The 13,040-nt window shown below is 41.6% G+C and overlaps 1 protein-coding gene across 2 annotated transcripts in view; it reads left to right on the top strand.

Moving 5' to 3' along the window:
• The first annotated feature begins 580 nt into the window (after positions 1–580).
• Positions 581–13,040, top strand: part of spen (spen family transcriptional repressor) — a 28,013-nt gene continuing 15,553 nt past the window's right edge. Inside the window, exons 1-3 of one of the 2 annotated variants that reach the window (XM_026155063.1) lie at positions 581–1,470; positions 4,211–4,531; positions 10,802–11,416. In XM_026155063.1, coding sequence (XP_026010848.1) covers positions 1,388–1,470; positions 4,211–4,531; positions 10,802–11,416 — 1,019 coding nt within the window. In that variant the 5' untranslated portion in view covers positions 581–1,387. The other variant, XM_026155064.1, reaches the window with a different exon arrangement.

Here is a 13,040-nt window from a genome sequence, read left to right as displayed (position 1 = left end):
AGAACAGTTTCCCACATAAGTTTCATATCTGTCAAAATATGAAACTCATGAAAATCCACCTAAACTTCCTGTAATTTCACTTGACACACTGACAAGCAAACTATTTTCTGTCATACATAAGTTATGAATTATGTGGTTTCCCCTATTTCCCTGCAACAGTGCCTTATATCAGCTTATGTGGAAACATTTTTGTTTCAGTTTTCACACACTTAAGTGCAAAACTAAAGGGATAAACAGAAAGTGTATTGAACCCAACTGAACGAGACAAAAAGGCCCTCCTGTGGTGTTTTGTTCTGTTCCAGATAGCAGTCTACTCTAAAACATCCCACCAGTGTTGGGAAGACATAGCATATTATTCACACTAATTCAAGTTAAGGAGAAAAAAAAATCTCTTAAACTTATTATAACTTATTATAATAAGTTGGTCACAGATTAACTTGCAGCACATTCATGTTAGATTATTAGCATGCAGAGTAGCCCACAGCTGTCCTTCAGTTTCCTGTTTCCTGTGTGCAAGTTTCCGCTTCAAGTGTCAAAAACTTCAACACAACCTGTGATTAGAATGAGAGTGCATCTAGTCTCCTGATTCTTATGAATGACTGGACTGCAGCTACTGCTGTTTCTGCTGATTTGTTGTGCAGACAAACAGAGCAGTGATCTGAAGTCCCAGCAGTTGGATATGGTAAATGAGTGCCAACCAGCTAAGTGACAGGGAACAACACTGAAGGCTTTTGTAACTTTTTAACATGTGAGCTGATGGCTCACTTTACAATTATGGGGTGACATTTTTTTTGCCTGTGCTTTGATAACAACTGAACTATTACAACGTTGAAACATAAAAATACCAAACTTGGGCTCACTGTGTGCTGTGCGCAGGATGATTCACCTTGCCACACTTAACTGCCACTGATGGGATCCTCTTGTGAAGCTGCAGATGTCAAAGCACCACCATTCAACCAGGGGTTTTCTCACGCATGCGCAGGGGTGAAAGACCGTCTCATCGGGGGGGAAAAAAGAAGTTCACACACAAAGCCACGCCTGCGCGGTGTGCCTCTCATTACAAGCGAAGTTGCTGCATCTTTTTAGGAAGCTACATGCTTTCTTTCGACACCCAAAGGTCGCATGGTGTCAGGGACGCGCCTAGTCACGGGAACAGACCGGAGCGCGTTCATGAGGTGCAAGATCGCGCTTTAACACTGAAGAGTATCAAACAGCGTGCGGGGATACAGCCTAATGGTTTACATTGGGCCACAACGAGCAGTCAATGATTTGCGCCAAGCATCTTTTTTCTTGTCCGCCGTTTATTTTGCAGAGCTTTTGTATTTTGCACGGGGAGAAACGGACATAGCAAACTCATCTGTATGATCGGGGAGCAGGAGCACACAGTATGGTCCGGGAAACCAGACATTTATGGGTGGGAAATTTACCCGAAAATGTACGAGAGGAGAAAATTATTGAGCACTTCAAGCGGTGAGTAGAAACACAAATGAGCGGCGTGTGTGTATGTGTGTGTGTGTTTGTGCGCGTTTTGTAATGTTAAGAGCGGTGCACGTCCAGCATCTCTCTCTCTGTTGTGTCACATTTTAGAGAAGTCGGGATGAAGCAGGAGGTTTCCCTGTAGCAAAGTCCCATTTGGCAACTGTGCTGTCAGTCCCCCCTCTCTCTCTCCATACACACAATCCGAGCAGCAACAACAACACACGGTGCTCCTGCGTTTGAGCTGAGACGAAAAAGCAAAATCTGCTAGCACGCCTCAGCCAGCCCAAGCCAAGCAGCCAGCGGACATATGGTTTTGCCATTTTGACACGCTTATTAACTTGTCGAGCTAGGTGATAACTTTACTCACCCCTCTTACGTCTTCCTGGTGCGCATTGCCAGCAGGCTGATTTTTAAGCAGGCTGACTTTTAAGCAGCGTACCTTTCCACCGGGTGACCGTAAAGAAGGGGCTTTTTCTTGTTTATTGTTTATTGTTTTTGTGGTGCACAGTCAGTGTAAACAAAGTTCAGTCTACCCGGAGAGCCCCGTGCTTTTATACGTGCCCGCATCTCCGGCAGACACCATAAAGTCTCTGTGTTTGCTTCTGCTGTCTGACTCGACTCTGTGAGTTTGTCAGGTCACTGCTTCCAGTCAGACCTGCACACACACACACACACACACCGCGGTGTATTAGCACGCTGTGCACCCATCTATGAGAGCGTGCCGTTTGCTCCGTTCCTACATCTTAACACAAGTCTGTAGAAGCCGAAAGGTGACGCCGTCACGCCGCCGTCCACGCTGCAACATCGCCGCGGCAAACTGGCTGTGATTGACCGGGCTCGGCTGTGCCGCGGAGCAGATGTGCAGTGCTGTAACGCTGTAGTGTTTACAGAAAATGGTTGTTAAAACGGCGCTGACTCGCACAGCCTGCAGCGTGATCTGATTTCAGGGAAGATCAGACAGCATATCCATGTATACACACGCACACACATGTATATTTGTAATGCAGCCTGCCATAATCGCACTGAGCTCCATTGCTACTTTTGGTTAAGAGCGAGCCGCTGGAGACTGTGTGCCTTTAGCTCTTTGTTATCTTCCTCGGGCTGAACAATGATTTAAATACGTTTTCTTTCTATTTTTTTCCCTGCGTGTGGCTTTCACGGTTGTCTGCGCGCTCTCGCCTCTCTCCTCTCTCGGCTGTCAAGGAAATAGCAGCCCGCGTCTCCGTTCATATGCTGGAAACCAGACAGCCCCAAAAACACCAGTTTGCCCATATGAGACCTTTTTTTTTTATTGTTGTTGTTTTGGATTTTTAATTATTATCACTGTGTGGGCGTCGCCATATCGGATGAAAGCTGCTAAATGGCAACATTAATCCTTAATAACCACAGTGTAACCGAAAGCCATACTCGTCCCACAGCACCCCCCACCTCCCCCACCCTCATCCAAACCTACAGCTGGATGAAATATAAAAACAGATGATATGCATTTGGTGCTTTGCCCTCTCGCGGTCTTATTATTTGCAGCGGGTTGATGCAGAGACTCAGCTACAAATATGGCTCGTATCTAATACGTGCAGCCTCCGAGAGCAGCAGTAAAAATGAGCTACCTATATACACCGTTTTATTTACATAACCCCCTGTTTGAAGTACAACGTAACGTTATGTTTGGGGGGGATGGCGACTGGCAGCATCTCTTTCTTTTTTGTGCAGTAGGGGGAACGGTGCTGGCGAGCCCTTTCCCCCCTTTTTTTCAGCTCGCTACCTCAGCTCCAGCGTTAACCCAGAGGTAGCGAGGGTATGCAGGTGCATGACAGCCCAATGTGTGATAGAAGTCATTGAAGATGGGGGACGACAGAATGAGTAAGCAGTGTGAACAGCTTTTCTAAAATGGCGTCGGGGGCTGTTCGGTGTTGGGAACTGGCATGCCAATAAATTTTGTGATCACCCTACTGTCTGTCTTGGACAGCAAAAAAAAATCACACTGCTAAAAGACCCATTTTTTTGGTGGTGGTGCGGGGGGGCTATAGAAGATGATAACAGCTTATTAACTCTCAAGTGGGAGAAATTTTCTGTAACAGCCTCCTCATCCCAAAATTGAATCCTCAGTTCATCAGGTGTTTTGTCATTTTCAAGACTGAAAAGGGTGTATTCAGCAATTATAACTCCCTTTACACCTTAAAAATAAATATAGGCTATAATATATAATATAAATATACTCTGCATGTGTGTCTTGTATACACACACACACACACACACACACACACACACACACACACACACACACACACATATATATATATATATATATATATAAATAAATAAATCAGTAAATTAATGAGGAATTTCTTAAAGAAACCCCATCGCTGTATAAACTGCTCAAACCTCATCTGTGTGTTTTTCAGTAGCTGTGTCTTCGTGGCAGCACCTTTTGCTCGGAAAACATGCTAATTTTAGAAAATCTATGCATTTATTAACACGCAATGTGGCAGGGTTTCAAGTCCAGTTGCTGGGTTACTGTTGCCGTGTTAGAAAGTATCACAGTAGGGAAAGTAAGAGTAGCAAAATTGCCTCATCTCCCTCGTTGCCACAGACATTTGTGCACATGTACGCACAGTCAATTTCAGGACTGTGCAGAACCCTGTGTGTTTTTCAACATTCCTAAAAAGTTATGCAACACATTTGCAGCTGCAAACCTGGTGGTAACCATGCTTTTAATCTATTCTGACTTTAGATATGGACGAGTGGAGAGTGTCAAGGTCCTGCCCAAGCGGGGATCAGAAGGTGGAGTCGCGGCCTTTGTGGATTTTGTGGACATTAAAAGTGCTCAGAAGGCTCACAATGCTGTCAACAAGATGGGGGACAGAGACCTGCGCACTGATTACAATGAACCAGGAACAATTCCTAGTGCGGCGAGGGGGCTGGACGATAGTCTGTCCTTAAGCTCTCGCGGCCGGGATGTATCAGGATTCACAAGGGCGGCAGGGGGGGCCGTGTATGGGCCCCCCACGTCGCTTCACAGCAGAGATGGACGCTATGAACGCAGACTAGACGGGTAAGTGGACAAAGTTTCTCTGAAGGCAGGGGGAACCGTAGTTTCTGGTAAACACCTTACCTCCAACCATCTTTCACCATCTGTTCATTTACCTGTTTGGGGGTTAAAGAGGAGAAAATGAGCTTGTGTTCGACAATGAAATCTAATAGGAATCCCTTCTAAGTTCCTCAGAGCGCAGCCAGCGCTCCTGGATTCCTACTTACAGGTAGACACTTAAGATATTTTTGTTAAAACGAGGGCACGTTTGCAAGTGTATCTGATAGTTGAATGATAGTCAGTAGTTTAAATGGCTGTTGGGGATTATCTTTGTGACCTTTAAGCATCTCTGTGAGGTGGAAATATCATTTGAGGAAAATACGGGGCAAAGATTGGATATCGTAAAATTTCCCAGGATTATTGGCGATTTCTGGAAAGAGAGAGAGAGAGAGAGAGAGAGAGAGATAGAGAATACAGAGTGGGGGAAAGAGAGAAAAAGAGAGAGTGGTCCAGCAGCCATCCCCGGGATTCCCCTAATCTGGAGTTACGTGCCCTTGTCGGAGGATTAATATCACCCCTTTTTCATCATGTAACCAAACAACCAAGAGCACACATTACATGTATAGAACACCATTGTTTGGATTAGTCTAATTTGGCTTTAAGTTATAATGCCCACCTCACTGAGGTGTGCACTTCTGTCGCGGGCTGGAGTCATGTGGAGGATCTACAGAGGATATTTATTCCCCACTGTTGGATTAACTCTGGCCCAGTACTTAAAGGATATGCGGTCATTCTAAAGGTATGGGTTGCTTTCTTGGTTCTTTTTTTTCATTTTGTTTGGGATTATGTCTAAAATCAGGGCATTACAAATTGAGTGCTGGGAGACCTCTACTGGTGATCCGACTCAGTAGAATCAACAGAAACAAGTGAGCAAAAGACTTTTATTCCCGCCTTATTTTTGTGGAGATGATTTTTTTTTTCTTTTTAAACTTTCCAACAACTGAGACTTGCAGACTCGATGAGCAAAGCGAACATTTGGATCATACAATGCAAAGAGGACTGCTGGAAATTGTGACTGGAAAATTGCTACCATCCATGCTATTGGAGATAACCTACGTCAAATTTCTGGATTACCTCCTTCTTTCCTAAATGTGGAACTATAATTAAACTTTGGATACAATTACACCGTGTCAGCAGCGCGTTGCACCTATGAACAGTGTTTGATATTGACTCTGTCCAGGCTGGGACAGCATGCACTCTCTTCTGCTTGAAAGCGAAAAGGCAGACATAAACATCCAACAGTGTTTTGAACTGTTATGCATGTTGTTCACCGTTGGGATGAGTATGGTGCTACTATGAACAAGAACTTGGATTACTCATGTGACATCTTCCTCATTCCTAACTTTTTTGTGGCCATATTTCCTTCCCTCTACAAAAGGAATTTGACTACTTTGTTGCTGTGAACGGTGTTGGCCAAAGTGGAATGTGCAGGACTTAATGCAAAAGACGCAAGACTTAATTTTTCACATCAACCATTGCTGTTGGGGAATCACTGGTCAACTAAAGGTGGATTCCTGGATATCATGTATTTATTGCATCGGACTGAAATACAACACAGGTTTTGTTTTTTTCACTCCTGTTTGGATGGATATTTAGACTCGGACATTTTCCAGCACACAAAGCATCCTAACATGGATCTCTACAAGGCCAAAGTTGTCCTCATTGTTTTAACTAAACAGACACTACCACTCATTTGTGCTCATGAGGTCCCGTGTGCTGAAGACGAGGATTACGTATTCTGTTGTGAACTAGTTTTCTTCATTTTTTTCCCTTCTCCACTCAACATTTTTGCCCAGTTTTTGCTCACAAAGTTCTATCTCCCAAAATTGTATTTGGAATAATAGGTCAAGTTACCACTCTCTCAAAAGGTTGGTATGTCCTGCCCTGTGCATTTTAGCTGTCCTCTCTAACCCCCTAGTTTGAACCCCTGTCTCTCTCCATTTTCCACACTAACCAAAATAGCTGGTGCATTATTACTGCCTGTGAGTTTGAACCTTACCTGTATTGCTTTCTTTGCTCTGCCTCTCACCTGATCTGACCCCACCTTCAACTCCTTCCCCCAGCCCTCTCTCCTCTTTAGAATTCACAACGCAGCTGATATTTATAACGAATGATCATTGTAAAGATGTTTTTTAATATAAACTATTAATATTTTAACATAAGAAAAACTACAGAATCTTTTAAAATGCTCAAAATTCAAGTATTTGTCACATACCTATGATTAAAGAAATATGCAGTGAAGTGTGGGGGTGGGATTCTCCTAATGGCTAAATGCAGTAAAATAGAAGGAAAAGAAATAAAAAGTGATGCAGATCAAATACATTTTTTGTGTTTTTCACTAATTCAAGTTTTGTTACAGTCACACTTTAAGATTTTAGTTTGTTTATATATTTATTGCTTAATTAATTTTGCTTTGATTAATTTGATTTAATTATTTGCCTGGGCCCTGAATGTGCACGTAAGCATGTTCGGTCCATGAACCATGATGCTTATATTACCTTGTTTGTCAGAAATCTTTTTAGTTTTCATTTCTGACCAGTTGCTAGTAAATATTAGTTAATATAAAATCAATTTTACTTAAAAAAAACCAAAACAACATATTTACATATTACAATTCTGCTGATTTAATTTTGGTTCTTATTGAAATGTTGGTAGAGTGACAAGCGAAAGAAAATTGTAGTCATTTGTCAGCTCTGGATCATTTTAAATGAATATCTGAATTTTTGTCAGCTTTAAAACAAGAATCGAAATCCTAAATATCATTTTAAACTCTAGAAACAGTACAGTGGCAACAATATTTTAAGTAACTGTTTTACAAAAATGACCTACAATCCTTCCTGAAACACACGCTGCACATTGAATATTATTTTTATGTAGGATATTCCTTTTGTAATGTTTGTTAGATTTTCTGGCTTTTCTCTGCCACTTATACTATAGAAGCTTTACAATTTAACAAAAGAGATGTATGTAATGTTTCTATGTAATCGTGCAACTCACTGAGTGGTGAAGTGACCTCCAGTTATTAGATTACCAGAAGAAATATTCCTATTTTGTTGTTTTCAAAATTTTCTTTTTAATTAAATTAAACATTTAGATATCGCTAAACCCTAGCTCTGTAGTTTGTGTTCTAGCTTGCAAAACAAAGAGATTCTCAACAATTAGATTCAATTTGTTGTTTGTACTGCAAAGTGGATATTTAACAATTAACCTCTTATACTGATTTTAAATGGATGTGCATGCGTTGCTCCCATATGACGGAGCCTCCATACAAGGCAGCGTTTTGTCATGCTGCTGGCATGTCTCCTCATAATTATGCTATTCACGTGTCCCAAAACAGGTGCTTAGCATGCTCCGCAGTAGATAATAATCAAACACTGATGGAAATTCTGTCAAGAAAGTCTAACAGAATTATTTTTAAGCTCGATGAATAATGTAAAAGCCGATTTGTGTAGAGTGAAATTGAAGAGAAATTGAAAGGTATCTGTTGAGCAGTGAGCCTTGCGCCAGCAAATTAGCATTTTCGAGAGCACCTAGGGGTCAAGGTAATCCGTCATTTTCACAGCCGACATCGTTATAGCATAGATGTTATTCATGAATCCAGCACACAGATGATTAAATCAAATAAGCTGAAAGAGTATTTTCTCCTAACCTGCTCTACTCTTATGTATATGCAACAAAATACAGATGTGGTGTCAGTCTCCTAAACTTAAATTACCCTCAAGAATTTTCAGCAGTGTGAACGCTGCATACAGTCTTTTCTTGAGTCTTACGACCCTTAGCGAAAAGACTTCATGGATGACTTCCTGGTTACTACCTGGTTATGTCAAAGGTTTAACACTGATGAATATTTCCAGGTTTGCCACTTTATGGTGCACAGAAGATGTTAAAATGGGTTATGAATTTAATACAAAGGGTTAGGTTTAAGTGGATGTTTGGGGGTCACCTTAAATATAGCAATAAAGTATGAGCATAAATATTTTGAACACGGGTGTAATGGCCAGATTTGGGAACAAAGCCAAAAAAGAAAAACCTAATCTAATCTTCAGCATCATTTACCAAATGACAGTGAGGAGGAAAGATGCTTGTGTCATATGTTTTAAGAGGAATTGCAGACGCCTTCTGTAACGCCAGGTCTAATCCATTTGCCGTCTCAGTGAGATGCAGGCAGCATCTGATTGAGATGCAGGCAGCCGATTTCACTACAGTTGTGGATAAAGAAATCCAGATCGTTAGGTCAGCTGTTTGGTTTGAATCACCAGATTTCATTAAACTGACATTTTTTATTTGTGCAAGAATTTCCACTAATTAAATGATCCAAATCAAGTGATAGAAGACTTGCAGTGGAATCCCCACTTTAAAGCTCTAGAGCACGAACACTGAAAAACTGTAAATGTAAAACCATTAAACGTGTGATGACACATAAGGAACCAGTTGCGAAGCAAAACTCATTCATGACCGTTTCATAACCCTGACACTGCTTAATTACCTTTAATATGAAGCTTTTTTTTTTTTTGACCATGCAGTTCAACTACGGGCAAATAAAAAAGCAAGGAAATGTTTACATAAACACATTTTTAGACAAATAGATAAAAGCATAAAAAAATTCTGCTGGGCCAAACCTTTCAAAAGATTTGCATTTAGGAAATTTAAAAAGTCAGTCTGTGGAATAAAATGAGATAATGTTGTTTTTTTTTTCAAGTCTTGTTAACATTTGTATAGTTTGCACATGAGGCTTTCTTTCTTTCAGACAGTGAGTTGTGCAGTGTGGAGATTGGCAGGAAATGTTAGGGGAGGAGAGAAGAAGGTAGTGCAGGTTCTGGAAAGCACCAGAACTATGGGACCTTTGTCAATGCACAAAATCAACCTCAAGATGTTTCAGTTTTATGATATGGATGTTTGTTGTTTTTTTCTCCTCTCTCTTTTTTTCAGCCTTATGAACAGACTGTGCACACATACAGCAAATACAGTTACTAGTATTATTTAGTTACTAGTACACTAGCTTTATGAAGCTTTGACTAGACATATATTTGATTAGTTATTTGATTAGTTATACCTTTGTTACACAGATATGAATATAATGTTTTTGCAGTAAATTAAATAAGACTTCGCAGTTTTTTCCTTTCTAAAGTCTGACTCTATAATCTAACTATTTTTCCATCCTCTGATTTTAACTTGCTAGAAGAATAAACGCCGTGTTTTTTTTTTTTATCTACAGAAGCACTATAATGAAGTTTTGTAACTGTTGTCATATTAAACCATATTCTGCCCTGTGTCGGAACATCATGGCTAATTTGCTGATTATAATTTGATCTGAATTCAAATGGTGGTAATTGCCGCCCTGTCCCGCTCATTATGGCGAGTTTGGTAATACGACTGCTGTAATGACACAGCGGTCGTATTACCAAATTAATTTCTGATTGCTTTATTCAGAAAGCGAGTGTTCGGGTCTGAACAGAATGTCCTTTCAGGGCCGTTTCTAATGTACGTCTTCACAAAAGATGCTACTGAGGAGATTCAGTTTTCAGAGGAACAAGTGGTGTCAAATTGTGTAACGATATAAACAAAAGGCTCTTCGAAAGTTACCTCGAAAACCTTTATCCAGGCTTGACTAATAAAACGCCTTTAGAAGTGGCTTCTGTTATAGTGTGCAGACCAGTAGGACTTTACAGCCTATAATGACATAATCTGCCATTCCTGTTATTAAGGTAGCTCTGATATATAATATAGATTTCTGTTCTGTTATAAACCAGATGCATGCCTTTTGCTGAAAATGTTAGTGTGCTATGTTGATTTACTGATATATCTAAAAAAGAATGAACATAAAGCTTATATTAACACCTTGGAGTTGACAGAAATGCACGAAAAACAGTCCGATAGCAGCATTCTTGTTCTAGAAAGAGGATTTCTAGTGTAGCTTTGGTCGCAGAAGAATCTGATACAGTCCATCTGAAAGCCATAAATGGTTTGGCCATGAAAACATGTCAGACTTGATGCTCAGTTTCCTCAAGCTGTTACTTTAATCCCCTTGGTATAGTGCTTTCTTTAAGATGGGGGGAAAAACTAGCTTGGCCCTTCTCAAAACACTTTGCCCAATCTTTCCATGTGTCCAATTATTGACAAACGCACCAGACACACCTGTTAATTTTTGTTTGTCCACTGTCTGATGCTAGCAGCTATCTTTTTATGCCCAAAGTGTAACTGTAATATAACTTGTTGTTTCTTCATGTTTGTTAGGACCGCTGAAAGTCGGGATCGGGGGTACGATCACAGTGCCTATGGACTTCACGAGCGTACTGGTAGCAGTTTTGACCGTCAGCGGCATTATGAAACAGACTATTACCGTGACGCGAGGGAGAGAACTCTAAGCACAGCTGGGAGCGGGTCTGGTACCTCCAGCGGAAGTGGTACAACTGTGCCGTCAGGAGTCGGTGGAACTATAGTTAGTGCCGTTTCTGGGAACACCGGAACAAGTGGATCTTCAGGGGCCACAACGGGAGGAAGCGGAGGGTCTACTTCCAGCGGGGTTGGCTTCTACCGCTCCCACAGCAGGAGCCCTTGTCGATTTGAGACACCCGAGCCTCGCTACGAGTCTCGAGCCCGGGAACCCTTTACTTTGGCCAGTGTGGTTCACAGGGACCTGTATCGGGAGGACAGGGGTCGGCGTGGGGAACGTTCCTACCGCCACAGTCGTAGCCGGTCTCCACATTCGACTCATTCACGAAATCCCTCTCCTCAGAGACTGGCGAGTCAGGCCACTCGTCCTCCACGCTCCCACAGTGGGTCAGGCTCTCACAGCCGTTCCTCCAGTTCAGACTCAGTCAGCAGTACCAGCAGCAGTACGAGTGGCAGGTGAGTGAAGCTTAATCTTTCTGTCAATATTTCTACTTATGTGCTGTTGTTTACCTTTGTGCATCCCAGTCTGTGGCCTTCTGGATCCAAACTGGCCTCTGCACTTGGAAATGAACTCATATTTCCGTCATTATCTGTGTTCAATAAAAAAGCGGTTTCTTCAGCTTATGTTTTTATCATCTGTAACTATGGATTGCGCAATATTTTTCACACCCACACCAAACAAACTCGGACTTGTGCAAGATGTGTGCATTTAACTTCTGTCATTCGTTAGCATAGGCTCTTTATAGAACAGGTGGCACCTATTTATGTGGAAGCTGTGTTTACTTTGCCTTTATGTCGCTTTCTTCTCTAGCATGTGTATGTGTGGACAGACAGACACAGTGTTGTGGCCAAACCTGTAAAGTTAGGCTCGTTGTTTCTGTTTTAGAGACTGTGTCATATCTAGAGGCTCCGCCCAGCAGGAGATACAATGGGTGGAAGGTGACAATTGCAGAGAAGTGTCTGCACGATAGAAAAAAAATACATTTCACAAACACGGCATGACGGGGAATATTACTCCACACTTGATTGTCCCCCTCCCTCATTGGTTTTTAAAACTTTGCCCGTGTTTTATTTGCTGATAGGAGCCAAAGAAACTTGGAGAATGACCTTTGATACCTTTAGTGACACAATTGTTACGTAGTTAAGATTTGACCTGAACTGCTTTACATAAACTGGATTAAGTTGAGACGCATTTTATTTCTGCTAGGAAGGCTTTACGTTTACAGCTAGCTTGCCTTCGATAGAGTCTGGTTTCAGTATGGATCCATGTGTTATTCAGGTCCTTTATACTTTACATGCTAAACTTATCCTAAGTCTTTTTTTAAAGATACATTTGGTAAAATATAGTACTAATTTTGTCCAAAATAAAACCAAAACACAAGTTTAAAAATAAAGTAAGGTTTAGGTAGTTTGATCTCACACACCCTCTCACACAACCTAACCACAGGTCGAATTATTTGCATACAAAAGCTTAGACTCATACCATAATGGCACAGGATATGTGGACTTTCGATGTTTCATGGTATGCTGTGTGTGCATTTTTGTGATTGTGATGTCAGTTTCATTTTTGTGCATTGCCGTATGTGGCTTTATTTGTGGTAACTGTATTTTCATCCAAGTTTCTATAAATTTACAAGTAAATCAAATGGAGAAGAATCCTGCCGTTTTAAGCATGTCTGCCCAAGAGGATTTACTCCACCGCATAAATAAACATACTGGAGAGGGGTTAACGGCATCACCTTTGGACACAGCAGAGTCCACAGCTTTTAACGACATGTAGCGACACATGTGGTTTGATGAGGAAGTGCTATGGGGAAATTTCAGGAGACGGCTGCTATATTTTTCTCACTGCCTACCTCTGTGTATGGGTAATGGCTCCCCCCCTCCGTGAGATCCAGTTGGAACTGGAAATTTCTGGCCAATGCTGGCTGCCTGCCCACTCCCACAGGCCAGGCTCCGTCAGCAGCTCTTCCGGGAGTGTCTGAGCACAGGAGGAGAAAGTGAGAAGGAAACAAACAGCAGAGGGCCTAGAAAGCTGAGACAGACATGGGAATCATTTGAAATAAAAGGTGGATGAGGC

Source organism: Astatotilapia calliptera, chromosome 20 (genome assembly GCF_900246225.1).
Source record: "Astatotilapia calliptera chromosome 20, fAstCal1.2, whole genome shotgun sequence".
NCBI lineage: Eukaryota > Metazoa > Chordata > Actinopteri > Cichliformes > Cichlidae > Astatotilapia > Astatotilapia calliptera.
This window is presented reverse-complemented; position numbering and strand designations above follow the sequence as displayed.